This window comes from Rattus norvegicus, chromosome 16 (assembly GCF_021556685.1).
Source record: "Rattus norvegicus strain SHRSP/BbbUtx chromosome 16, alternate assembly SHRSP_T2T, whole genome shotgun sequence".
NCBI lineage: Eukaryota > Metazoa > Chordata > Mammalia > Rodentia > Muridae > Rattus > Rattus norvegicus.
This window is the reverse complement of record NC_141549.1, coordinates 82841811-82869383: the sequence shown is the minus strand read 5'-3', so window position 1 is coordinate 82869383 and position 27573 is coordinate 82841811. Positions and strand designations below refer to the sequence as shown.

General features: G+C 49.4%; 2 protein-coding genes across 5 annotated transcripts; one reads left to right on the top strand and one right to left on the bottom strand.

Annotated features, from left to right (window-relative positions):
* The window catches only part of Erich1 (glutamate-rich 1), a gene marked incomplete at its 5' end in the record, with an annotated part of 52793804 nt that overhangs the window by 794980 nt on the left and 51971251 nt on the right, over positions 1–27573 (bottom strand).
* On the top strand, positions 4707–21898 carry Cln8 (CLN8, transmembrane ER and ERGIC protein). 5 transcript variants are annotated; one of them, XM_087588538.1, is made up of 3 exons: positions 4707–4827; positions 18332–18990; positions 20378–21898. In XM_087588538.1, the coding sequence occupies exons 2-3, from the start codon at positions 18448–18450 to the stop codon at positions 20699–20701; spliced, it is 867 nt and encodes a 288-aa protein (XP_087444664.1). In that variant the 5' UTR covers positions 4707–4827; positions 18332–18447; the 3' UTR covers positions 20702–21898.

Here is a 27573-nt window from a genome sequence, read left to right as displayed (position 1 = left end):
AAGCCCTGAGCCCCCAGAGACTTCTATGGTTTGTAGAAAAACCCTTCCCAGGGGATATTTCCACACTTCCTCTTTGTGTCTCTCTCTTTATCTCTGTATCTCTAGTATGTCTCTGTCTTTGCCTTTGTCTCTTTCTGTTGTCTCTCCTTGTCTCTATCTCCCATGTACTCTGTTTGTGTCCATTCAATCCATGCTTCTCAGCCTCTGGGTCCCGACAGGGATCAAACAACCCTGTCGGGGTTGGGGATTTAGCTCAGTGGTTAGAGCGCTGGCCTAGCAAGCGAAAGGCCCTGGGTTCGGTCCCCAACTCCGAAAAAAAGAAAAAAGAGAAAAAAAAAAAAAAAAAAAAAACAAACACCTGTCACAGGTTGCCTAAGGTCATTGAAATCACAGATTTTTTTATTACTACTCATAACAGTAGCAAAATTAGAGATATGAAGCAGCAAGGAAATCATACTTTTATGATTGGGGGAGGGGGTGTCACCACCACATGAGGAACTGTATGCAAGGGTTGCAGCATTAGGAAGGCTGAGAACCAGTGAGCTCGATGATCTTTTCAGGAGAAAGACTGACTAGCTTCCTTAGTGCTTAGAAAGGAATGAGGGCATGGTAAGAAAGGATTTCTCTGGCTGGGGAGGTGGTTTAGCCCATGAAGCAACTGTATCGTGAGTTATAGTAAAAGAGGACCAGAGTTCAGATTCCCAGAACCCAGGCAAGCATCTGGCAGGAATGGGGACCTTCTGTAATCCCAGCACTGGGGAGGCAGGGACAGGGGATCCCTGGGACAAGATGGTTGGCAAAACTAGCCAAAGTAAAGAGTGAACGAGGACGACAGCCAGTGTAAACCTCTGCCCTCCGCACGTGCACATGTATGCCCACACACAAGAGAACAAACAAGCACTCGTAAGTGCATACCATACACACATACCCATGCAAAAGAAAAATTCCCCTAAGCAAAGTCAAAGCACTCCCGCCAACAGAAAACCAGCGTGTTTGCAAGGTGCTGCTACCATGTTATGTAGTGAGACAATGGGTGTGTATCCTGCATAAAACACCATGACCAAGAAGCAAGCTGGGGAGGAAAGGGTTTATTCAGCTTACACTTCCACATTGCTGTTCATCACCAAAAGAAGTCAGGACTGGAACTCATACAGAGCAGGAAGCAGGAGCTGATGCAGAGGCCATGGAGGGATGTTACTTACTGGCTTGCTCAGCTTGCTCTCGTATAAAACCCAGGACCACCAGCCCGGGGGGCGGGGGGGGATGGCACTACCCACAATGGACTGGGCCCTCCCACCCTTGATCAGTAGTTGAGAAAATGCCTTCCAGCTAGATCTCATGGAGGCATTTCCTCAAGGGAGGCTCCTTTCTCTGTAATAACCCCAGCTTGTGTCAAGTTGACACACATACCCAGCCAGTAGAGATGGGGAGAATGAAAATTACATCAAGACTCATAGCTGGACCATGCATTTCTGGTGCCTCATATTCTACAGCCACATAACAAGCCAGAGATCAGACAACTTCCAAAAGGTGGCCCTTCCCATACCAGCCAGACCTGCTTTTCCACAATCACCCAAATGCTAGGGGAAGACAGGGAGAGAGGCTGTACTTGTCCTTGGACCAGTGTTCTTCCTGGAAACTACTCTGTATCCCTGGAGGTGGAGGAGCTGGGAGAGAGGCCATCAAAGATTAGCTGAACCCAATGTGGGGGTGCTAAATCACCCATGTGAGGACTCTGAGGTCATTCAGGCATAGGGTCTTTAAACACATAGTCTGGTAACATCTGTTTGACCCTCAGAAACAGCCTAAAAGCCTGGATATTGGGGACCCAGTAGGGTTTTCTGTGAAAACAGCAGCCATTCCACCTAAATGAGCTTTTGATGGTGCCTGGGAGAGCACCCTTAAGAACAATCTTTGGGAAGCATGAGTTATGAGGCTCCCAGGGCTTCCAGACCAATGCATGAGGTAAGGTTAAATAGCTGAGGACCAAAGGGAGGCTCCTTCCTGAGGCTGACCATGCCCCAAGAGCTGAAGTACTGATTCAGTCAGTGAGCCACAAAGCTCCCCACAAGGCTGAGAGAACGTAGAGTCAGGTGGGAAGGAGGACCTCACCCGCCTCCTCTCTAGGCCCTTCTGGAGGCACAGGCCTGTGACATTCCTAGTGAGTGGTAGGAAGTGGCCGGCCAGGGAAGAGGGCCTCTGTGAAAGCTCAGGTGTCAGCCAGATGGTAGTAATTAGCTGGTAGTTTAGGCACCAAGCATTTGCTTCACAGTTCAGGAGCTCGGCCGCCTAGAGTTGGGCAGGGCGGACTCTGTCCCCTCGGACTGCTATTCTCTGGTACAGGGTCAGATGTCCTCTCTTTGTGTCCTCACACAGTGAAGAGGCAAAAACCATTCTGGGTTTTCTTCATAAGGACTCTGATCACTACATAGAACTGTACATTTCTGACCTCCTAACTTTCCAAGGATCCCTCGGTGCAGCTGAGCATGGGGGCGAAAGCCTTTAATCCCAGTGCTCAGGAGGCAGAGGTAGATAAACCTCTATGAGTTCAAGGGCCAGCCTGGACTACAAAGCAAGTTTTAGAACAGCCAGGGCTACACAGAGAAACCCAGTCTTGATAAAACCAAGGTGGTGGTGGTGGTGGTGGTGGTGGTGGAGGTGGTGGATGTGGATGAGGAGGTACACCGCAGTACCTCCCCTGTGGATAAGGATTTCATGAGTTCGGGGGGGGGGGGGAACACACTGTGATTGTAGCCTGGATTCATCACACTTCTGACTAAGCAGCACCTGGAGTCTAATTCTAAGGTGACCAGACCAGCATCCATCGGTGACATCCTTTCCTTCCACTGAGGCCTTAGCCATGTGCCTGGCCTGGACAAATGGGTCCTTTAAAGGAATAGCACAGGGGCTGGAGAGATGGCTCAGTGGTTAAGAGCGCTTGCTGCTTCTCCACAGGACTCAGGTGACCCACATGACAGCTCACAACTGTAACTCCAGCTCCAGGAAATCCCTTACTTCTGACCTCTGAGGGCACCTGGTATGCAAATGTTGCTTGGACACACAGGTTACACAGGACTCATAAAATAAAACGTATTCAAAATGAATGGTACGGCATTATCTCGGGGAGTACGTGTGTTTTGCTCCGTGAAGCTGCTTTCCTAGAGAAACCAGCAGCCACACGGCGGGGAAAGACCAGGCATTCTTTGGAGGCTGGTGCAAGAAGGTGAGACAGACACCCTCGCTACCCCAGTCACCTTGGTACATGCACTAGGCACTTAGTTACCTCCGTTTATTTGTAAGTAAATCGCTCCTGGAAGACTGCAGCCTCACAGGGCCCAAAGAGTGTCAAAACACCCATCCAGAGGAACCCAAAATCAGATAAGCCAAACCCAGAGCAAGCCAGGGCTGATAGACAGTGCAGTGTTGTCTGCACAAAGCTTCTCTGACTCTGGCAGCCACCCCATGCTCCTCTCTCCCACATCTAACTCCACAAACGACAGAAGGAACCTAGACCCCCACAGCTCAGTCCAGAGCTCCAGAATCCCCAGGTATCAGGTCTTGCTCTCCTGTGTAGACCACCGTGGGGTCTTTTTGCCTACAGAGCCTAGTGTCTACCCACCACTGTTGTGAAAAAAAGTCTATTCCCACCAAATCCCTAGGAACTGGAGACAGACCACACCAAGCAGGTCACAAGGAGCACCCACTCAGCCTTGAGATCTCAGGAAGCAAGAGGTGGGCAGGGAACAGGGGCAGGAGGAGGAGCTAGAATCTCGAGGGTAGTAAAGCCCGATAGGTAGGGCAGGTGCACTGTGGGTTAGTCGGTGTCTGTAGACAGACCTTGGCTACCTTCCCACATCTGTGAACCTGGATGAATAGCCAGGACCCAAGGGTGTCTGAAGTCACCTCCAACACGGCAAGTATAAACCACAACACATGCACGGATATCACAGGAACATAAAGCCTCCACTGAGGCCTTAGCCATGTGCCTGGCTTTGGAAAGTGGGTCCTTTACAAAAAAGAATAGAGCGGGCGCTGGAGAGATGGCTCGGTGGCTAAGAACAGTTACTGCCCTTCCAGAGGACTGGGGTTGATTCCTAGTACCCACACGACTGCTCACAACTGCCTGTAACTCCAGTTTCAGGAGACCCCATACCTACTTCTGAGGGTACTAGGCATGGGACTGTTGCACAGACATACATGCATACAAAAGCCTGGTGGTGGTGGCTCGCACCTTTAACCTGAGCACTTGGGAGACAGACCCAGGCAGATCTCTATGAGTTTGAGACCAGTCTGGTCTACAGAGCCAAGTTCCAGGACAGCCAAAGCTACACAGAGAAAGCCTGTCTCACAAAAATCATAAACAAACAAATAAACAAACAAACACCTAGATACATACATAGATAAATTTTGAATAAGTAAAGTCTAAAGCTGACAATGGCTTCCTCGATTAAGAACACTCTCTTGAGTTGTTGCACTGGTTTTCTACGAACCAGTAACCACCTGTTTCTTGGTGGTTGTTTAACACAAACTATGCTGTTAATTTCTGGAGAGGGGGACAAAAGCCAAATTATGTATTGTCAAGAGTTTTGTTCCTGTGTGCTTAGGAATCAGAAGCTAAGTGGGTATACTCTTGCCGGGCTGTGTGACTCTCCCCCTTCCTGGGAGCCTTACTGTTCACCATCTGGGTCACCCACTTGAGGCTGCTTGCCCACACAGGTCTGACAGGATGCTGTATCACAGTGCATCACCTGATGTGCTTTAAGTAGCTTACACAACAGGTCTGACAACTGGGCTCCGGCTGGCCATTGCCAGGAAAGCATGCAGCAGGTGAGGCACAATGATTGCATCCCTTGGTAACAGGACTGCTTCCTATTAGACGTCCTGAGATGCCTGTTCAGTAGGGTGACTTAGGCATCATTCCTGGCGAAGGCCTGCCTACGAAGTAATTTATTAAAAACGCCTTGCCTGCCTGGTTCTGTCAGCCTCCAGAGAAGGTAGGACGGACTCTGATTGCCGGTAACTGCAAGGATATTTGGAGCCTTGTCCCTTTGCCACTTTGGGAATTGTTTGGAATTTGTGTTTCCCAGCCGGCCTGTCTGTGGCTTTGGTTCAGCTCTTCTCGGTTTGATTCCTCAGTTATACATCTAAGTTCCTGTGGTGAAGAGCTGAACGAAAACATTTAGGTGAGTTTTCGTTTGGGCCATTATGGAATAGAAGGAACAGTGCACTCCTGTCAGGAAAGCCTGAAGATTGCCCCCTCACTGCTTTATGAAAAATGTAGAAATACTTTGGTGGGAGGAAGGGGGTTTATTCAAGTCCAATCTCGACAAGGAAGTATGTTTTTCTCCATCCCAAACCCTGTCCCGGTGGGGAGTCGGGGAGGTTAGCTAGGTATGGGGTGTTTTTACTGAGACTACCCGTGGGAAAGAGAGGCTGTTCTGTGGAGGCTTGAGCCTCAGAGTCTTCTTTCCTCTTGTTTGGAAGCCTCCTGCCTCCTCCTGTCTTTTTCTTTGAAAGCCAAGTTGACCCACACCTTCTGAGCTGATGTCTCTATATTTCCATTTGGATATATTATCTTTTGGTAAGTCAATCTCTAAGGGTGGGCGGGCTGCTGTGTGTTTTAGACACCTTTTTTTTTTTTTCCCAGAATTTAGAGTGCCATGGGTAAATAGATGGGCTGTTAAAAGATTGGGGAAGGATGAGGGGAAAACAGGCCTAAGGTAAGAAGTCCCTCTTCTGTGTATACTACAGAGTGAGAAGTCAAGCCAATTCCACCCCCAAGCACTGTTCATTTGAGTTCTGAATTTTCAGGTTGCCTTTAAACAGTAGGAACATATCCTAGGGACAGTATTTCCATCTATGTTGTTACAACATTGCCTGGAGCATCCCACATTGGGGGCCCCTGTTACTGTTTCCTGTCCTTGCCTACTTGATCACAATGTGTCTAATGTTTGAAACAGTAGAATTATCACAGCATAATTTACTAAATGGTTTTTATATGGCCTTATATTTGATTCATGTCGCAGTACGCTTTGTGTTGGCCAGCAGAGGAGAGCTCTCAGTCTGTTAAGTTGCTTAACTAGTAACTGGAACAAAAATTAAATCAGGTTGGTTATGCGGAGGTAGTTAAAGTGAAGTTGTCCTAAGTCTGAGAGGGTTTACAATGTTTCTGGGGTCACAACCACTCAGGAGGTAGAGGCAGGAGGATTTAGAAAGACTAATGGAGATCGGGAACTTGAGGTCAGTCTGGGCAACATAGTGAAACCTTGTCTCTGGAAAAAAAAGAAAACAATGTAGTTTTTTGTTGTTTTTGTTTTTGTGTCTGGAAAAGTGGCTGATAAAGTTTGCCTACCATCAAGAAGACTTAAGTAGATCCCCAGCATCATGGAAAGAGGGAGAAGGGGGAGGGCAAGGAAAAGGTTGGTGAAGAGAAGAGGAAGAAAATCAAAGATAAGAAAGGAAGGAAAAATTTGGCCTGAACCCCTCTAGGTCTGGTTGAAGAGTTGGCTCAGTGAAGTGCTTGACTTACAAACATGTGAATTGAGTCTGGATCCCTAGCATGCTTATTAACAGTCAGACGTGACGATGCATATCCCATCACCTCAACAATAATGACACGGGAGGCAGATGGGAGGATGGGCCACTCACTGGCCAGCTAGCCTATCCGGGCCTAGGTAGCAGACTGTCAGGCCAAGGAGAACCCGTTTCAAATACAAGATGGAAGGCAGCTGAAGAACGATGATGCTCTCCATGTTCTCTGACCTACACACAGACACACACACACACACACACACACACACACACACACACATGGGGCGGGGGGAGGGGTGAATAATGAAACCAAAGCCCCCTCTATGTTACCGGAGTCCCAGCACTGCCGGTTAGCATCCTCCCAGGAAGTGCAGCATGCAGCACAGACCGTTGTAAAGCCTGCTGAGGAAGAGCACGCTTCCTCCTAGTTTCTTCCTAGACTGTAGCATAATCTTACTAATGGCTCACACTGAAGCACGGTGTTCTCTGGACAGTTCCTACTAGAGCACAGTGTCTTCCACTAATGCTTCCCTTTGGAAACGACACCCTCCCACCCCCATGATTCCTACTAGAGCAGCACCACCAACTAAATGTTGTAGTGGTGTTGTAGTGTTAAGCCAGGGGTGTTTCTTCTTCCTGGGTATGGTTTTATTTTTTACCCTCCTGGCTGGTGACATTCTGTGCTGATAATTTCTGCTGTGGATTGACTTGGCACCTTTTCCCCTCCAGGGGCCAGAAGCTCCTCACCACCCAGCCTCCCAAGTTGTGGACACCAACAAAAGCCCCTAGATATGGACACATGTCCCCACGAGACTAAGTCACCCAGATGAGAGCTGTATGACTGCCCATGTCACTGTCAGTACTTTACTTGTAGCTGACTGCTAGGGCAATATCTTTGCCCCACCCCCACTCCCACCCCCCAAGATTTAGATGATTATTACCATTAACTTCCCACTTCCAGTGAGCCCTGCCCTGCCCTGTGGCTGAGTGCAGACTGCAGAGCGTTTGGGGTCATGAGATCTGCTCTCAATGTAGAGACCAACAACACTCTGATCACAGGTTTGGCTGAGGAAGGCTCTGGTATAAGGTCACCTTCCCGGTAATTCCCTGCCCACAGGCCCATTCCTGGCTGCAGGCCCTGGACCTCAAGGCTCAGAACTCACCAGGTGTCCAGAAGACTTAGGTGAAGACGTGGTTTTAGGACACAGAGTATGTTTATACCCACAGGAAACCTTCCCTTATGGCCTTTTTTATTTTAAAAAGGAACTTTAATTTTGCAATAGTCAAATTAAAAAAAAAAAGGAACAATCAATCAGGTTGTAGGTGGGGTTATACCCTGTAGTGAGGTTCTATAGCAGGGACAAGAATGGACTCAAGTCGAAATCGAGGGCAGTAGGAACAGGGTGTGTATGTGTGTGTGGGGGGGTGGGGGGAGAGCAAAGTAGGAAACGACAGAGGAGAAATAAACACCCAAGTTAAGACAATGATCTTGTTACAAGAGGCTTCTGCCTGGTAACAAGCCAAATGATAATAAAGCTGCCCTCTTGCCAGAATTTTATCTGCAAGCAAGGCTGGATTTTTTTTTTCCTTTCTTTTTTTTTTTTTTTTTTTTTTTTTTTTGTACCAACTCGATAGGATTCTTGCTAAAACTGGCCTGAGGCCAGGACTTTGATAGCATAGCTGGGTCTTGCTGGGAATTAGGTTGAGATGTGCCTCTAGGAACACCCAAGTGCAGAGAGGAGCGTGTCGCTGTTCCTTCCATACATTGTAAATCCGGTCTTAACAGCGCTGAGGGCCCATCTGATAACAGATGCAGGAGGCTTGTCCTGGTGATTACACATATAATAGAGCTCCATGATTAAGAGTATTGACTGCTATTCCAGGTGACTTGGGTCCCCTTCTTGGCGCACACATTGGGTAGCTTGTGACAGTTTGTAATTCCAGTTCCAACACTTTCTTCTAGCCTCCTCAGGCCTTGCGTTCATGTTGTGTATAGGCATAAATGCAGGCAAAAACAGGAAGAACAGACTGAGTGCAGACTCTGGGGCAAACATTTGAACTAGAACCAAGGGGGATTAAGGAAAAGGGCTCAACACTGGTCTCTTCAAAGCGGGGGCGGGGAGTGAATAAGCTGGCAGAAAGCCGAGTTGCAGCTGACTGAGAAAAAAAATCACTAGTGTAAGCTCCAGGGTTAATAGTCAAGCACTTACAAAAAAGAGAGCACACAGCCAAGACTGAGAGCTTACTTTTCCTTCAGTAAACGAACTCACACTGTGGTTTTTGAGGAACAATGAACAGGATTACAGCCCCACCAAGTAAGAACATGGCTCACAAGGGTAGAGGAAACCTTGTCTGTACTAGGACTGAGAGTTAAGGCATGTGCCTGAGTGTGGACAAAGTTCATATTCCTGTCTGAAATGCTCAGAAAACTCTAGGTCTATGGCTGGGAGAACACTGCAGCTGAACCCGCTTAGGCCCTCACATATGGCTCACTGGAATTTTATCATTCATGTTTGCAAAATCTCTATTAAAAAGGAATGTGGCCTTGGAATATTGTAGGCAAACTTTACAGTGAATTTACTCAGATTCTGGGGTAAGGGGTGCTTTATTTTCCCATGATCTCCCCTACCTTTCTGTTCTGCCTCACCCGTCCTTTAGTTTCTCTGTGTAGCCCTGGCTGTCCTGGAACTCTCTTTGTAGACCAAGCCAGCCTGAAACTCACAGAGATCTGCCTGCCTCTGCCTCCCAAGAGCTGGGATTAAAAGCATGTGCCACCATGCCCTGCTTCACCCATCCATTTTTGAGGGCATTTTCTCTGTAAGGTGCCGGTTGATAGGCAGTTTCTCCCTAGAGATAGCATGCATTATCCTGCACCACAAGACAAGGGCCAGGCACATTGCACATATGGTGGACGAGGAGGAGAGGAGCTTGCGGTTAACATACAGTATGGGTTGAATAGATATAAGAGCCCGTGTCTCCCATTCCCATAAATGTCCCTGATCTCTGGGAAATGACTCTGTGGGCCCAAATCTAGGAATCTCTCTCCATCTCTCACCCAGAGACACACCCCTTTGAGGACTCCGCCATGTTTAGAGTCCAGAAGCAAGACTTAGGTAGGAGAAATGTCTTCTTTTACTCTCGAGATAAGATAATTCCATCATTTCTCCCCTCCCTTTCCCCCACACATACACCACCCCGCCCCCACCCCTGCTCTTTCAAATTCCCAGCAATAGAATTCTTATTACCCATCCCCTAATGCCTTGTAAGGAAAAAAATCTTTTTATTATTTTATTTGTGTGTATTTCTGGACATGCCACACTGAACATCGATACCCAAGGAACAACGAAATGTCACAATGAGTACATTTTTACTACCGGGAAATGAGTGTTAAATTCTCCTCCCCTCCCCCACACACCACCTCCCTTAAACTCATTCCAATTGCCTTCTCCAAATGGCCCGTGGCACAGTAATGGAGTCTCAAACTTCCTTGAGACTCACCGTGTGCTGGTTATGGTCCTGTGGAATGTTTGTCACAGTGCTTGGGGCAGGCAACTGTAACATCTGGATGGATGGGTGAGCAGTGTGGTGTGGGAGCCTGACACAAGGGAAGCTTAAAGAGTGCTTAGAGGAGGCCTCCAGCCAGGCTGGCCAGATGGAAAGTGAGTTCCTCAACTTGCAGGTGAGGATACAGGGACAGAGGTCAAATGGGAAATGCGTTTGTCTGTAATCAGTCTAACCCAGGCTGGCCTTAATATCAACTCCTTCCCTGAAGATGACCTTTAAGTATTACCAAGCTGTTCTCACATACCCAGATCTCTCTTTTGTTATTTTGACACAGGGTTTCAAGCAGCTCGGGGTGGTCTTGACACTATGTTATTGTTCATACTAGCCGAGTAGAAAGACTAAGCACCAGCCTTGGACTCAGGGGGTGCACCAAATATTGATGGAACCTCAGGGAAATATCAAAACTTGAATGTCAGTGTAAACTCTTTACTGTAAATAGGTGACTCGGTGGTGGCGCTGATTTCCAAAGGGACCCTTATCACATGTCACAGGGGCATAGGGCTGAAGACACAGCTCACTGGCCATTTTATCCATCTTGTGTGATGTTTCTCAAAGGTACTTCTGAAGGTAGCCTGGTTAACTATGTTGCAATTTCTGGGTGTTCCAAGACAAAATCAGAACCAGGAGGCTGGGATTGTACAGGACTCTATTCCTTCTAGAGTCTTTTAAACTAGCTATCCTGCTAATTATCAAGATGGTATGATAAAGGGTTCTGGGGGCGGGCTGTGCTCTGTGGCCACCTTCTGCAATCCAGGGTAGAGGTGGGCAATTGCCCTATCTAGATAAGAGTCTGGCTTTTGAAAACACCTGACTAGCTGACATTGCACAAGGAGTGCAGAGGCCAGATGTGACTCCGGAGTCAGGTTGCTTTTCCTGCTATGCTAGCTGGATGCCGGTTCTCTAAGTGCTGACTTTCTGCTCACTGGACACTATCCTACCTGCCCCAGGTGATTGGTAGGTAATGGGGGTGAACTGTGTTGGGAGGTCTTTGCCTCTCTTGTAATGCTGGCTCTGAACTAGCGTCAGCTCTTAGCAGGTACACGGAGCAGCTCCGCGCGCGCCTCCCAGTCACTTTTTCCTTAGGGACCATATGCCGACACTGTCCTTGTGCAGACAGGAGCTTGCCTGCTGTAGCAAGGGACACAGTCCCGTCCCTTTTGTCCGCGTGAGCATGTATATCGGCTCCAACCAGTCGCTGGGAGTTCCAAGCCATGGCCCTACGTTAGGCAGCACCAATCAGGAGATGCGTGCGCTTGCGTTTCAACTCTGTGCTCTGACGTCAGAGGGCCTAAGGATTTAGGAAAGAGGGGAGGGACAGGGAGTGAAGGGGTGTACATGGGAGGGTCTTGAGGACATGTCCACCCAGAGGATCGTGGAGGGTCAGTTGAGGGGGGGTTGAGGAATTTTTTCCCACGGACCTCTCCGTACCATTCTTCAAGGTTCCAGCACCAACTTAACCCACGATAGTCAAATCTAGCATAGCGCACTGTCAACTGTGTAACTGGCTCCAGGCGCCCCCGCGGCGCTGGATGGGATGGTCCGCACCCCTGAGACTGCCTTGGTAGTGTCCTAGGGAGGCGAGGCTTAGGTCTGTTGTCTTCAGCAGTGCGCGTGCGCAGTAGACAGTGTTTGCTCAGCGCGCGACAGTGTCGTGGGTGATTTCTCTGGCGCTAGGGGCGGGATGGCCCAAACCCCGTGCGCCAGCTGAGGCGGGGACCCAGATGGGCGTGGGGTCCTAGTCACAGGTGCCACGCACCCGCCGGTATCCTGTCCTCTCTGGCTCCTGTCACGGGGTGTGTCTACGGCTCAGGGGTTCCCGGGACAGCGAGTCTGAGCAGCTGAGGGGCCAAGAGGCAGCGCCCCCTTCTGCTCACCTGAATGCAGGTGAGATGCGGAGGGTACCCTGTATACACCCGCCTGCAGCGGGGCTGCCATTGCCTGGCCGCCGGAGGAGGAAGAATTCCCCTGGGTTTGGTGTGTAGGTCATGGGCCAGCAGGGGCGCGGGTAGAGGAGCCAGTCTGGGTCCTATTGGATAGGTCGACCTGGGATGCAAGAGAACGTGGGGCAGCACAGTGGTGAACCAGTCTTGGGGCGAGAGGGACGGGACGCAGGGCTAGGTCAATACAGTGCTAGGGGATGGGGAACTTGAGTGTGGATCATCATGGGACCAGAAGGTGAAAGGCTATGTTGACCAGATCACCCGATCACCGAGAGGTAAGACAGGGCGGTGTCAGCACTTAGTGTAGGGGAGGGAGAATAGGAAGGACACCTTGCTCTCTGCACACCACAGGACGTAACAGGTCCTGGGGCTAGGGTGCTGCCTCAGAAAAGGATGCCTAAGGCCTTTTGGGTTTTAAGACTGTGAGAAGGACAGCTTGGGTGACAGTTCCTTAGTACTGTTTGAAATTCTGTCGGTATTTGTCGGTGTTTATGTATGAAATCTGTAGCTATACACTGGACGTGTTCCCATGTTTTCTATTTTTTATTTAAACTTTTCAGGAAGAGTGTGAGCATTTGGAAGAGGCCACGATTAAGGAAACATCAGATATTTTGAAAATAGGAGATTCCTTTACACCCAACCAAGCCTTCCACGGCTCTCGTTAAACCTGCTCTAGCCTCCTGGTACTTAGTTGTTATGGGAACAGTGCTGGTAGACCTGGGCCTCCCTTTGAGACTCCGAGGAAGTTCTCTCTGAACAGTTCCCTGGGAAATTGAGTACAGAATATCTTAGTGTGATAGTTGGGAATCTGGAGAATCCTGTTAGGATACTAGATTACTAGGTAAATAAATCCCAGTAATGTTTCTCTTAGGCCACTGCGAACCATATGGGAGAGGATTAGTGAGAGGCATTATTGATGTGTTGCTAAAGAAAGAGTAAACAGAGGCCTGTTTACTGTTAATAAAAAGGAAAGGTCTTATCTAGAGAAAGACTGACTCAGCGTGTGCCCAAAACTCGTGGTATTGCTTAGAGCTCTCTCAGAGGATTACGGGTTTCAGTTCTCTATTTCCAGGTTTCTGGGTTTTTTTTTTGTTTTGTTTTTTTTTTTCCTCGTTTTGTTAAGCATATATTTCTTTTGGTGACGGGCAAGTATTTTGGCCAGCTGCCTGTGTGTGATTCCGAAAGTGTTAGGAGAGTCGTCATGCTTGTAGTCTATGACATGCTCTATTGATATAGTGACAGCCACTGTGGGACGGTATCTACTGTGAGTAACCGTAAGAGTGCTGAGCTAAGACGTGTGAGTTAGCGTGCGAGTCATGTCCCACTTAATGCTGGGAGGGAGAGACAGGGTCCAGATCTCGGCTCCCCCCCACCCCCAGGTGAGGACCGAACCCAGGGCCTTGCGCTTGCTAGGCAAGCGCTCTACCACTGAGCTAAATCCCCAACCCCCCCTTTTTTTAAAAAGATTTATTTATTTTATATATTCCAGTACACTGTAGCCGTCTTCAGACACACCAGAAGAGGGCATCAGATCCCATTACAGATGGTTGTGAGCCACCATGTGGTTGCTGGGAATTGAACTCAGGACTTCTGGAAGAGCAGTCAGTGCTCTTAACCACTGAGCCATCTCTCCATCCCCTGGTCTCAAGGTTCATTCAGTACAATGACAAATACCAGATCATAGCACAGGCCTAGGGTAGCTGACTCAGAAGCGGGTGTCAGACAGGCTCACAGGCAAGGCTCAGCACTACCATGACAAGCAACAGTCTACAGCACACCCATGGGGTGCCTGATTCAGAAGTGAGTGGCCGAGAAACTCACAGGAGGCAAGGCTTGCAATCTGTCCCATGCTCAGCGCGTCTCAAGCTGCAGCTCCTTCCTTTGGGTCCTCTTAACTTGATGCAGCCAGGGCAACCATCAGTTGTCCTCTGGTCGGAGAGCCGGACAGCACAGTGATCTCCACTGTCAGAGTATCAAAGTCTCTGCCTGCCTGCTGTGAGCCTCTGCTTTCATTGGCTACAAGGAGCGGTCACGAACTAGCATTACATCAGTACATAGTACTTCATTCTTATCTGCTAGACCCGGAGCTGACGTGAGCCGACTGCTTATTCAACTCTTATCTACTACACATGGCCTGGCTGCTCCTCCTTGTAACATCCAACCCAGTCCTGTTCTAATTTCTCATTAACATGAGCTCTACATCTAAACACAAAACCTGTGAGTGCAGTGAACCCACAGCCTTTTGGACCATGGTTCCCCACTGTGGGAAGAGAAATCAGGAAAACTTACAGTGCCCCAGAGGCCACACCCGAGTGGAGATTATAAAGCTACTGGGTGCTCTGTTGGTGGTAGATGGTGTGTCTCATGGTTGAGTGGAGGGGAAAACAAAGGAAAGGAGACCATGGCTATTCCTAGGTATGGCTGAGGAGAGATTATTTATTGTAGATATGAGGGAGAACACAACCAGAGGCAGAGGTAGCTGGGAGAGTCCAGAGTGAACATGACCCCGAGTCGGGTCATGTGAGGAGAGTGGGTGGGAAGAGGGGAGAGCAAGCCCCTCAGCGTAGACAAGATAACTGGATTATATAGGGAAGGGCAGCCCAGCTCCTGAGCTAGAGAAATTTAGAGTAGGGGTAGGGTGTGTCAGCCAGGAGAACCCTGTATGGGGACTGAGGGATGCTGGGAGAATCTAGTGGCCAGTGTTGGCCCTGAGGTGTTATCAGAGAGCAGCGTCCGGCGCCTGTATGCTTTTCCACTGTGCAGTGTGCTTTACACAGTAAGCAGCACGGAGGAGTCCTCAACATAGAGCGTGGGGTGAAACAGGCGTGCAGAAGGCGACCTCAGTGACCCCTTCTTTACCTTTCTTGTGTGAGAGGGATGTGGTCAGTTTGAGGAGCAGACATAAATGCAAAAGGAGAACCGAGCTGGTCCTCTACTCATCTTCTGCCTACTGGGCACAGCTGTGACTCTGTAGAGGGACCCAGCAGGGCATCCCCAGGGAGGGATGGCCAGCAGATGCCAACACCAGACAGGCTGCCCGCAGCCAGATCATAGCCTGTTACTCTCACGGCTGAGGAACCTGACTTTGCTGCCGACTCCCCGGATGAAGGATGCTGATTGGTGATGTTAATTTCGAAGACAACGCAGGCTGCTCGGAGCCTTGCGAATGTTGTCCTGTAGAAACACGCACGTAGCAGGAGGTGTCGAGCATGAACGGAGTGTGATGTGGGTTCTGGTGTGCAACCCATCACTTCTGTAGCTGTTCAGCACCTTTTCTGAGACGGCCAGGAGGTCTGTTCGGCTGTGTCTATGTCATTAACTGTCTTAGCAAGAGTTTCTATCCCTGCACAAAACATCACGATCAGGAAGCAAGCTGGGGAGGAAAGGGTTTATTCAGCTTACACTTCCACATCGATGTTCATCACCAAAGGAAGTCAGGACTGGAACTCGAGCAGGTCAGGAAGCAGGAGCTGATGCAGAGGCCATGGAGGGATGTTACTTACTGGCTTGCTTCCCCTGGCTTGCTCAGCTTGCTGTCTTATAGAACCCAAGATCACCAGCCCAGGGATAGCACCACCCACAATGGGCTGGGCCCTCCCACGCTTGATCAGTAATTGAGAAAATGCCTTACAGCTGGGTCTCATGGAGGCATTTCTTCAAGGGAGGCTCCTTTCTCTGTGATAACTCCAGCTTGTGTCAAGTGGACACACCAAACCAGCCGGTACAGTGACTGCTGGATGTGCAGTGCTCCCTTTGTATGCCCTTGCTCTAAAGGTACCTGTAAGATTCAGAGCTCTTCTCTCTCTGGTGAAGACGGAACAGACTGCTTGGTGTGCCTGAAGCAGTGGGTGCTTCAAACTCTATTATCCTGTTTGTCCAGGGGTCAGCCACTGTGCTCAAGGAAGCCATGGGAACCCACTCAGCTGGGCCATCTTTGATCCGCTGATCCTGATGCTCTAGGGTTTCTCCTGCTCTGATCAAACCAGAACCTTGTTGAGACGGTAATCGAGTCCCTTGATTTAGGAAGTGGAGCGAGTAGAGATTTCCAGAGTTGGGGGTCCACCCAGATCAAGGGCCAGGCTGCACAGGAGCAGACATCTTGGCCACCAGTACAGTGACGCAATTACAGCAAAACGGGAAGCTTGCTCCCAGTCTCATGACTTGCGGACCAAGGCAAAATGGGGGCCTTTTTCCCCTCCAGATCTAGAAAGGAAGATCTGCCTTCCCTCCTAGCCCTAGACTGGACATTAATATGTCTGGGTTACAGAGTGGAAAGTACTCAGCTGGGTGGGGGAGGGAGTGGTTACGTGTTCAGAGCTCCATTCTCAGAAAAAGAAAAAAAAATGGAGAGCCAATACTAAGGCCAGGTACTTCAGCCCTGTGGGAATGTGTTAGATTTTTGTGTCAGAGTAACTTCGGAGTCACTGGGAGCGTGAAATAAACTAGTGTAGCTGCAAAGCAGGGGCATGGGCCGCAGGTGTAGGCTGTGCACGGAGCAGCCTCTAGGTCGCCACCTCTAGAGAGCATTTCTGTGTGCCTGGAAAAACACACTGGGGACAGCGACACAGGGCTCCCAGGATTGCAGGGGATCCATGGCTATCAGAGTTGGGCCCACACAGCTGAATCCTGTGTTCATGTAAGGGGAAAACCAGCACTCAGGATGTTGGCCTTGGCTATAGGTCCACTGCCAATTACGTGTGTAATGGCTACTGACTCTTTGTCCTTCGGCATGGGCCCTGTCACTGGAGCTTAGCCTGAGCCACGTGCTCTGGTCTTTTCTGTGGCTGCAAAATTAGCATAGATAGAAAGTTACTGCAGTGCTTCTGGTACTTACTCTGTGGCCTCACCGGTGGCTGCAGAGCCCTGTAATGTTCTGGTTCTGCCCCACCAAGCAGCTCTGAGGAAGCGCTCCCCCACCCCCACCCTCCGAGGAAGCAGGGTCAGGGTTGGTCCCTCCTGCTGTGGGACCGGCTTTCTGTGGCCGACACTGATTCTGGAAGTGAAAGAACCATTAGGTCTCAAAATTCCCTCCAGCCTCGAGACTCTTGCTTTTACGGTTCCACAGACACAGTAGGCTGCAGCTGAGATATGACCCTTTGTTGTTTATGAACAATTTAGAATCTGTGCATGCATTCCAACAAGTATTTCACGAGGGCCTACTGTGTGCCAGCCATCATACACAGTGGAGTTATAAAGGTGGACAGGCTGGCCCTCTGCCTCTGCCTCTGCCTCTGCCTCTGCCTCTGCCTCTGCCTCTGCCTCTGCCTCTGCCTCTGCCTCTGCCTCTGCCTCTGCCTCTGCCTCTGCCTCTGCCTCTGCCTCTGCCTCTGCCTCTGCCTCTGCCTCTGCCTCTGCCTCTGCCTCTGCCTCAGAGGGCTGGTGTGATACAGGCTGAGGCTAAGTACTGGAGTGCAGCTCAGGTTTGGTCCCGGAGGGCATGCGAATTTGTATGAAGGCCATCATGAGAGCATTAGACCCACTGCCTGGTGCTTCTCCACAGACTAGAGGGCATGTGAGGCAAACGGATTTAAGCTAGCCCGTCAGGGCCAGGGGCAGGAGGCCATGTGCAGAGAGATTTGAACTCAGAACCCGAGAGCTGAAGCATTGAGCAAAGTGCAGGAAAGTTTGAGGCCGGGGGCCCAGGGAAGTAAGCAAGCCCCACCTGAACGCCAATAGGTCCCGCAGACTTACTCTGGTAGTTCTATTAGCCCTACAGAGGAACCAAAGCCCTTCAGCCTCTGGATTGTGTAGTTTATAACCAGGCTGCTGCAAAGATTATAACTGAGACTGGAGCTCTATGGGAAAAGCTTTGCCCCCATGTCCAGGTTAGTACCTGCCTCCCTTCGTGATGAGCATCTCGGATTCCTCTTACTCGCTCTCTTGTGCTCTCTGTTAGGTACCTCGCAGGGTTTATGAATCTTTGTAAACATAAGAGTGAGGCAGAGGGAGCTGGAGAGATGGCTCAGTGGTTAAGAGAAGCGACTGCTCTTCCAGAGGTCCTGAGTTCAAATCCCAGCAACCACATGGTGGCTCACAACCATCTGTAATGAGATGGGATGCCCTCCTCTGGTGTGTTTGAAGACAACAACTTATATATAATAAATAAATAAATCTTAAAAAAAAAAAAAAGAGTGAAGCGGAGCATTTGAGAAACACTTCTCACACCTTTGTCCTGCGGTGGGGGTGGGGCCGAGGGTCGGGGGAGTGGGCGGGTAGACTTCGTGGGAGGAAGGCAGTGGTGTTTCTGGCCCTCACGTTTCTTCTGAGTCAGCACAGCGTGAACTTTCTTTCTTCAGGTTGAGGATGGGTACCCGATGACCCTCGAGACAGCTTCGCTGAAAGTGAGGAGTGGTGTCAAGCCCAGCTGCCCCGTGTTGGCCCCAGGGACACTCCTGGCATCCAGATTAAGATCATGACTCCTGTGAGCAACCATGGCGTTGCGGAGAGCATTTTTGACCTGGACTATGCTTCCTGGAAGATTCGATCAACTCTAGCAGTAGCTGGCTTTGTCTTCTACCTGGGCGTCTTTGTGGTCTGCCACCAGCTTTCGTCCTCCCTGAATGCCACCTACCGCTCTCTGTTGGCCAAAGAGAAGGTCTTCTGGAACCTGGCTGCGACGCGCGCTGTCTTCGGCATCCAGAGCACAGCCGCAGGCCTGTGGGCGCTGCTGGGAGACCCCGTGCTCTACTCTAACAAGGCTCTCGGGCAGCAGAACTGGTGCTGGTTCCACATCACCACTGCCACGGGATTCTTCTTCTTCGAGAATGCGGCCGTTCACCTGTCCAACCTGTTCTTCCGTACTTTTGACCTGTTTCTGGTCGTCCACCACCTCTTTGCCTTTCTTGGGTTCCTTGGGTCAGCGGTCAATCTCAGAGCTGGCCACTACCTAGCCATGACCACTTTGCTCCTAGAGATGAGCACGCCCTTCACCTGCGTTTCCTGGATGCTCCTGAAGGTGAGTGCGTCCTGAGGGGTTGGCGGGGGTGGGGGGGGAATCCTGTGGCTGCCTGCAGGACTGGATTGTCACTGGGACCTGCCTTAGGACCTGTGCAGTAAGACATCACCTGGCTGAATATAGCTTCTTCTCATTTATGTGTTTGTTTAATTGGTATTTTTTAAAGATTTATTTATGTATTATATAAAAGTATACTATAGCTGTAGGTGTCTTTAGACAACACCATCAGATCCCATTACAGATGGTTGTGAGCCACCATGTGGTTGCTGGGATCTGAACTCAGGACCTCTGGAAGAGCAGTCAGTGCTCTTAACCACTGAGCCATCTCTCCAGCCTGGACTTGGTGTTTCAAGACAGGTTTTCTTTGTATCCTTGGTTGGCTACCCCAGAACTAGCTCTGTAGACCAGGCTGGCCTCCCAAGTGCTGGGATTAAAGGCCTGCACCACCACCACCCAACACTCAGCTTCTTAAATTTTAGTCTTATAAGAGTTAGAAGAAAGATCAGTGGCTCTTGGGACTAAGTCCCTAGTGTTATATGTCTTAGAAAGCATTATTTCTTTTTACCTCAGTGCTTTCTGAAGAGATCTATTTGTGATATTCTATACACTCAAAGGGCCACCCCTTAAGTCAGTGACTCAGGGTGAGGGGATTGTTACAACACATCATGTATCTTTACAGTGATGTGAGAGCAACTTTCTTTTCTTTTGTTTACTGAATTCAGAAGTTGGTTCCTGGTCTCTGACCCAGTGGCCCTTGCCTTCTGAGCTTCCTGAACTCCAGGAAACTGGGCCCAGCGGTCCCATCACCAGCCACTGAGTTCCTAGATTCTGTTCACACAGGGCACAGTCCCATCGTGGAGGGAGCAGCTGCCCCATCGGTGCCGGGGCTGGCTGTCTGGGGAGGCCTGAAGGCTGACATCAGGAAGCACCTGGTGTAGGTTGGGTGGCTGGGCTTGGCTTTATGTCCGTGGCAGGCCATCAAGGGCCACTTAGCTTCAGCGACAGCTGCCGAAATTCACTTCTGTGCTCACGGCACGGTGTTATACCAAGTCCATTTTAACCTTCACCCCAAGGCCCTCTGCGGTGAAACAGGCCCTAACAGAACCAGGTCACTCAGTCTATCCAAATTGCTCCAGGGTACGTTATGCCTGGATAAGCACGTCCCGTCCAGTTGATGTGTGTTCATTCAAGACAGAAAGATTTGAGTTTTGCCTTTAGCGTAGGAAGGCCAGCTCGGTAAGGCTTTTATGTTCCCTCGGAGTCCAGCCCAGGAGAGCAAACGCTGGTGAGACAGACGCCTATGGCTTTGAGCTGAGTTCCGGCGCGGGAAGGTCACAGGATGCCTTTTACCTTTTCACACTGACACTTGGGTCCGCTTCGTCCACAGGCTGGCTGGTCACACTCCCTGTTCTGGAAGGTGAACCAGTGGCTGATGATCCACATGTTTCACTGCAGAATGATCCTTACCTACCACATGTGGTGGGTGTGCTTCCAGCACTGGGACGCCCTCACCAGCAGCCTGTACCTGCCCCACTTGGCGCTGTTCCTCTTCGGGCTGGCCCTGCTCACAGTCATCATTAACCCTTACTGGACACACAAGAAGACCCAGCAGCTTCTCAATCCCGTGGATTGGAACTTTGCACAGCCGGAAGCCAAGGGCGACCGGCAAGAAAGGACCAATGGCCAGGTGCCTCGGAAAAAGAGGCTGTAGCGCCCACCCAGGGACCCCGGTGGCTGGCGACGCCAGTCGGCGAGCCGCGGTCACACGGACAGTGACTTTTCACGTACGGATGTGGACGAGAGTGAGTTTGGATCTAGGTGACTACTAACTTGTTCTTTAGTACTAATTCTAAAGTACCCATGAAGTATTGTTGGGGCCTTGACGTGCCTGCAAGAGGTCTTTGCCATCATGACCTTCCTCCGAGTCCTCCGGCCCGGGCCCAACCACAGCCTATCTGCCAAGGTGGTGTTAGGGAAGGAGCTGTGGCGGCCACGTGTGCAGGCAGCCGAGGAGGCCAGTCTGGATCCCCGAGAGGATTCATTAGGAAGGACCCCCGCGTGGGTGTGGACGTGCCTTATTTGGAAGTCACGTACTTTTTCGTTGCAACGAATCGACCCTAAGAAAATGTTTACTAGCATGTGGGATTTTTTTTTAAGCCCGCGGCCATGCACTGCCCTCTGGTGGCCAGAGGCGGAAGGACACAGTTATGGTAAGGGGCTCTTGGTGGTGGCTTACTAGAGTCTGTCCACCCTTCCTGGCGCCGTGGCGGTGTGAAATCTTGTACTTCAAAAACAACAACAATAACCACAAAACCCAAGGAACCTAATAACCTCTTTTTTAAATGAGAATTTTTAGTGATGTATTTCTTAATTGACAGAATAAGGTGTCTGGATCTTTGAGCTATTTCTAATTGACCGAAGTGGCTACCCTGCTCTGTCTTTCCCCTCTAGGCTGTGAGGGGGTCCTACACTCAGAGATGCTCGTCCTGAGTTGCTAGGGCCCAGATGATGAGCACTGTTTGCGGGTTAGACCTCCAGACCCTGGCCAGCAATGCTCTCGGTGGACACAAAAACTTTTCCCAGAGAACAATTGTACAGGGTTTTTTGTTTTGTTTTGTTTTGTTTTTGTCAAAACTACCTGTGAAATGGTGGTTGCTCTTGAAAATCATGTGTGACTTCCGCCTGCCATGGATTGCCGGCCTTGGCATATTTTGCGTGTTAGCCCTTTAACTTTTATCAGGATGTATGACGCCTATTTATTTCGGTCTAAGAAAGCCCTTACCTTGCGTTCCTAAGATTATCAACTGAAAACCCCATAGCCCCCAGGTCTGCTTTGTCGAGGCTCCAGCCTGGCGGTTTTTAACTGGGCAGAAGTTTAATAAAACGACAGCTCTTTCCAAAACCCAAACACGCTTCCTGTCTGATAACGTGAGCTGAGGTCCACTGAGTGTCTGAGAACACTCCGCCTGTCCTGAACATATTGACAAGCCTTCATGGGACCAGGATGCGGATGGGGAGTGTCTCAGTCGGGGTTCCTACTCCTGCACAAAACATCGTGACCAGGAAGCAAGCTGGGGAGGAAAGGGTTTATTCAGCTTACACTTTTCTCCATTGTTGTTCATCACCAAAGGAAGTCAGGACTGGAACTCAAGCAGGGCAGGAAGCAGGAGCTGATGCAGAGACCATGGAGGGATGTTATTTACTGGCTTGTTCCCCTGACTTGCTCAGCCTGCTTTCTTATAGAACCCAGGACCACCAGCCTAGGGATGGCACCACCCACAATGGGCTGGGCTCTCCCACCTTGATCACTAATTGAGAAAATGCCTTACAGCTGGGTCTCATGAAGGCATTTCCTCAAGGGAGGCTCCTTTCTCCATGATAACTCCAGCTTGTGTCAAGTTGACACACAAGCAGCCAGTACAGGGAGTTCATCTGACTTTCTCTGGCCTCTAATAGGAGCGTGACCTCATGTTACATCCTCTGTCTTCATGTGTGTCAGCTGAGTGGCATTCTGTAGCTCAGGAGGGTCGAGCAGAGACCAACCATTTCTAGTTTTGTAGGCTGCAAGTCCAAAGTCCAGGGCTGGCAGCTTCAGTCAGGAAGAGGCCCAGTCCGTCCTACATGGAATGTTTCTTTACCCCCAGGAGTAAGTCATGCCACGTGTCTAAGGAGCAGAAGGGCTAAAAAAGGCACAGGAAGCCCAAGTTAGTTTCCTGGAGGCCTTTATACGGATTACTGACTGGACACAAGGTGATTTATGTATTTTCTTTGCCTGGGGCTGAGGCTCACTGTGGAGGCTGGTGACTGGGAGGAGGCCCTTCCCTATCCCCTACCATGGATGTAATGTGTCAACATAACCTTAGAGTGACACATTCAAATGCTAGTACAAAAAGAACGTTGCCACACCCCATGTCAGTAAGATGTCACCAGCTCCATGAGGGCTGATAGCTCTTGTTCCCTGTAGAGAGAATATTTTGTGTTCTGTAGGGATGCATCTCCTGTCAATTAAAAAGTCTATGACCTACAGCTTAGGAAAAAAAATAGAAGATGGGACATCTGGGAGGCAGAAAGACTTCTGGGATAGAGCCAGGCAGGAGATTGTCTGAGAAGACGTGAGGAGACAGACGTGAGGGGACAGACATATAGTACCTGAACACAGGTAGCCAGCCACACAGCAAAATGTACATTAAAATAAATTTTAAGTTATGATTCTAGTCAGAGAAGAGCCTAGCTATATGGCCAAGGTATTTTGTAAATATATTTTGAGGGGTTGGGTATTTAGCTCAGTGGTAGAGCGCTTGCCTAGCAAGCGCAAGGCCCTGGGTTCGGTCCCCAGCTCAAAAAAATAAATTAAAAAAAAAATATATGTATATATACATATATATATATATATATATATGTATATATATATTGAATCCGAGCCTTATTTCAGAGAGCATGGGAGGACCAGACATAACTTTGACAGTTCCCTGACCATTTCCAGATATGGCTGCCCAGACACTGACTGGCAAGTGATGGGATGATCCAACAAATGGAAGGAATCTTCTGTCTCCCAAGCGGGGTCCTGGCAGAAGACATGCTAACCCAGAAGTAGACAGTGTTTGCTGAGGGCATACTCAATAAAGTGAGCCAGGGTAGGAGGCCAGGAAGCCAGTTCCACCTCAGACAGCCAGGAGGGCCCAGGGACTGGCAGGTGGCCATTACCGGAACTCCGAGAAGAGCCTTTCCTTCCATGGCAAGGGTGTACAAACACAGACCACTGAGCCTGTCACACAAATTGAGACATGGGAAACATTTCTTTTGTTAACTCTATGAAGTGTTTTACAAACTAACATTCACAGGGTGCTTAGAGGGTTTGCAGCAGGAATTCGCCCCTTGGGATGGGAAACTGGGCAGTGAGGCTGTTGATTCCATTTCACGCTGAGAACCAGGCTGCCTGCTTCCAGTCTCAGGCGGTGTCTGAGCCTCTCCTTTCTTCAACACTGGCTGTCTGTGGCCCCCAGGCCATCTAAGGGCCTACTGCTGCAGGAGGAAGGGGAGCCCCCTAGGATCTCAGTTCTGCAGGCCCCATAAGACTCACCTAGGAGAAAACCAACACAAGACACAATTGTCGTTAATGCTTGTTATGTTTAAGTCAACTCTTTGTCTACATTTTTGTTTTGTTCTAATGAGACGGGGATATTAATTCAATGTTATTCAATGAATTCAATACCCTTTTTTGAGCCCTATCCTCCATTTCAGTAACTGGCTTGCACGAACACATTTTTATTTCTGTTACAAATTTTTAATTGCCTAGGGTTAGAGATATAGTTCAGTGGTAAATGTTCGGATTATATACGCTAGTCCCTGGGCTCCAGCCACAGAATCACAAATAAAAAATAATAGTTACAAAAGAACTCCAACTGCTGGGACTGGATGTCCCTGGGCAGGGTGGCACCAAAAGGGGGGTTTCCCCTTCTCTAACATACATACATAAACATTAAAAAAAAAAAAAAAGGAACCTCCTTTCTCTGATGACTCCACATGGGCCTGCCTCTGCTGTGACTTCTCTCACAGCATAGCCTCAGCGCTGGGTGCAGAGGACCAAGCCCTGCTGTCTTTGGAGTCCTGAGTTCTGGATGTCTCTCAGACACAGAGCACTCTAGCTTCCGGTTCTGACTACCCCCGTCCCCCCCCAAACCCAGCCCTCCTCCCTGTACATCTCTGACGTTTGCTGTCGTGCTGTCGTGCTAGGTTATATTTGGTGAGTTCATTGTTCTGCTGCAGTCTGTTGATGGCACGTGTTTCCTGTTAGTTCACTACAGTAAACAAACAGCCCCAAACTCGCCAAAATAGTTAAAAAGTGAACCAAAAGTTGAAACCCTTAGTTATTACTAAAAATTATAGATGCAAGGTCTTTCTATCAAAAAGTTCGCTGCCAAAAATTTAAAGTTATAATCCCAGGTAACTTACACAGATGACATTATTGTGTTGGTTTTCAAAACTGCTCTGTGACCAGCGCACCTCAGGGCAGGTTCTCTGGAGGAACGCAGCAGGCTAGCTCCACCCAGAAACATTGTTTCTTTACAAAACAGAGGAGGGACTGCCTTGCTGCAGAGCCAGAGATGGGCCAGAGGCTCCTCCCATGTGTGTTCCCCTTAGCTCTCGACTAGCTCAAATGCAGAGCTCCAAGCAGCTCAGGAAAAGAACTCATTTACTAAACGTGGCTTTCATTTCTTATTTTGAGGTTCTTGTTTTGGCTCAGCCACCCCAAACTCCTGGCCAGTTGACCCTCTGTAGTGGTTCCCTGTATCCCTGGCCACCCTTGGGTTCTCACATCATGGAACTGACCAGCAAGTGTGGAGGGACTGCTAGAACATATGCTTTTCTTCTCATAGGAGAGTGAGCCAGGAAAACAGGGGGCCTCCCCATTCCCTGTCCCTTTCTGCCTGGTGTAGTAATATCTGCAGGGACAGGCAGGGACAGAGGATGCAAGCCAGAACACTCATCCCACTAGGGGCAGCAGGGTGCGATTACTGAATCCTCCCTATCATTTCAGGAGCCAGGCTCTGAGTTTAAAGTCAGTTACTCGGTTTCATTTTCTTTTGTTTCTGGCTTTTTATTTGTTTAGTAGAAAAGGGGGAAAATAAAAACAGAAATCAAAAGCTTTTAGTTGACTTTTTCCCCTTCCAGTTTGTCAATTCTGTCCATGTTAAAGCTTTTCTCCTTCCCAGACACTCTCCCTCCCTCCCTCCCCTGTCTCTGCCTCCCCTCTCTCTGTTTCCCATTTGTCCCCCCTTTTCTCTCTGGAGGTGGGTCTCCCAATATTTCCCAGGCTGGCCTGAAAGTGGGCTCAAGGAATCCTCCTGCCTGCTCATCTCTTCTGTGTACTCTCAAGTACTCAGTGCTTATGTCCTAAGGACAGAAACATTTTCTCATGTAACCACTCCAACCCAGCCGGAGTCCAGGCTCTCTTTGTTGTTGATTTGGTTTGCTTTGCTTTTCAAGGCTGTTTCCCTGTGTACCCTTGGTCCCACAACTCACTCTGTAGACCAGGCCAGCCTTGAACTCAGAGATCTTCCTGCCTCTGCCTCCCAAGTGCTGGGGTTAAAAGCCTGCATCACCACCACCTGGCTAGTCCAAGTTTTTGTTTTGTTTTGTTTTGTTTTTTAATCTAATTATACCCTGACATTTCCTTCCTGCATTTCCTGCCGTTCCAGGACCGTTGAGTCCTGTCCTCTGTGTGGGTGGTGTGGTTTCTCAGCCTCTGCAGGAGTTGGGAGTTAACTCCCTCCCTGTGCTGTTTGGTAGGCTGTTCGCAGGATGTGTTCAAGGCTCACAGCTGACGAGAGCACTGGGTAAAGCTGGTGTTCTGTGGCGTGGCGTGTCCGTTCACAGATCTTTATCTGTTGGTGACCCCCGATTAAGACAAGCAACCCGAGTCCTTCAGACATAGGCTGTAAGGAATTTCCTAGACAGAGTGGAATAGTCTAGTCTTATCTCACTCTGGGACAGTCTCGGCGAGTGAGATCTTGAGTAGGCATGCAGATAAAGCCAGAGGAGGGCTGTTTAGATGCCAGTGAGCCCTGGCACTGGCATTATGTAAAGGACCCCGAGGATTGGAGCTTCTCTGGAAAATTCCAAGCTGTGGATGAGGACAGTTAATGGCATCAGCGGGGTCGCCTGTGAGTGAGACTCCTCGCTCTGATAATTGAGGCTTGCAGCTAAATCCGCACATTGCGTATTTTCCCCGTCTTTCTATGTTGCAGTACGCAAGGTGGAGGAGATTGGAACTGCCCTTTCCTCTTCTGGGCCAAACTAGATAAAGCCAGTTCCTAACCCCCGGGGGAGTTTTCCTAGGTTTCTGTAGAACAGTGAGCAAGGAAGCCAAGATTCCAGATACAGTCTAGTTGTGTGCTGTCAGCATTCCAGGACTTGTGGTTCGTGGCTGTTTTTCTTTGTGTATATGAAATGTGAAGTGCTCTAAGGAACTGTCTAGAATTACATCCAATGCGGTGTAATAGCTTCTGAGAAGCTGTGGGCTTTTATTGTTGTTAAGGTGGAGAAAGCTCCATCCTCCTGCCTCAGCTTGCCTGTCCTAATAATTCTGTTTGTTTAGTTTATGACTATGACTGTTTTGACTGCATATATGTCTATGCACCACCTGGGTGCCTGTGCCTGAAGAAGCCAGAAGAGGACGGCAGACCTGGAACTGGAGTTACAGTTTCAAGCTGCCCCGTGGGTGCTGGAAATCAAACCCAGGTCCTCTGGGAGAACATCAGTGCTTTTAATCATTGAGCTGCCTCTCCAGCCATAGCTAATCATTCTTTAAGTGCATCAGTGGAAATTGTTTTCTGTCGTATCTCTTTCTGCATATCTTAAAAACACAAATATGGAACTTACATGCCAAGGGAACATGTTCAAACAGGGTCACCACGTCTGCCCTGATATAACCCAAACTCAGACTAAGGCAGGTCCTTGAGCGAGGCAGAAGCACGCAGACCTGTGAGGCTTCTGTGCGAACAGAGGATTAGCATTCACTGGCCTTACTTTCTGGGAATTAGCAAGCTTCTGAGAGGAACGGAAAGACTACACTGGTTGTTG

What these genes read in the sequence shown, in the direction of transcription:
- Cln8 (XM_087588538.1), top strand. Translation starts at nt 18,448, where the DNA reads ATGACTCCTGTGAGCAACCATGGCGTTGCGGAGAGCATTTTTGACCTG. An exon ending in TTTCCTGGATGCTCCTGAAG is followed by an intron (nt 18,991 to 20,377) that starts GTGAGTGCGTCC and finishes CTTCGTCCACAG; the next exon opens with GCTGGCTGGTCACACTCCCT.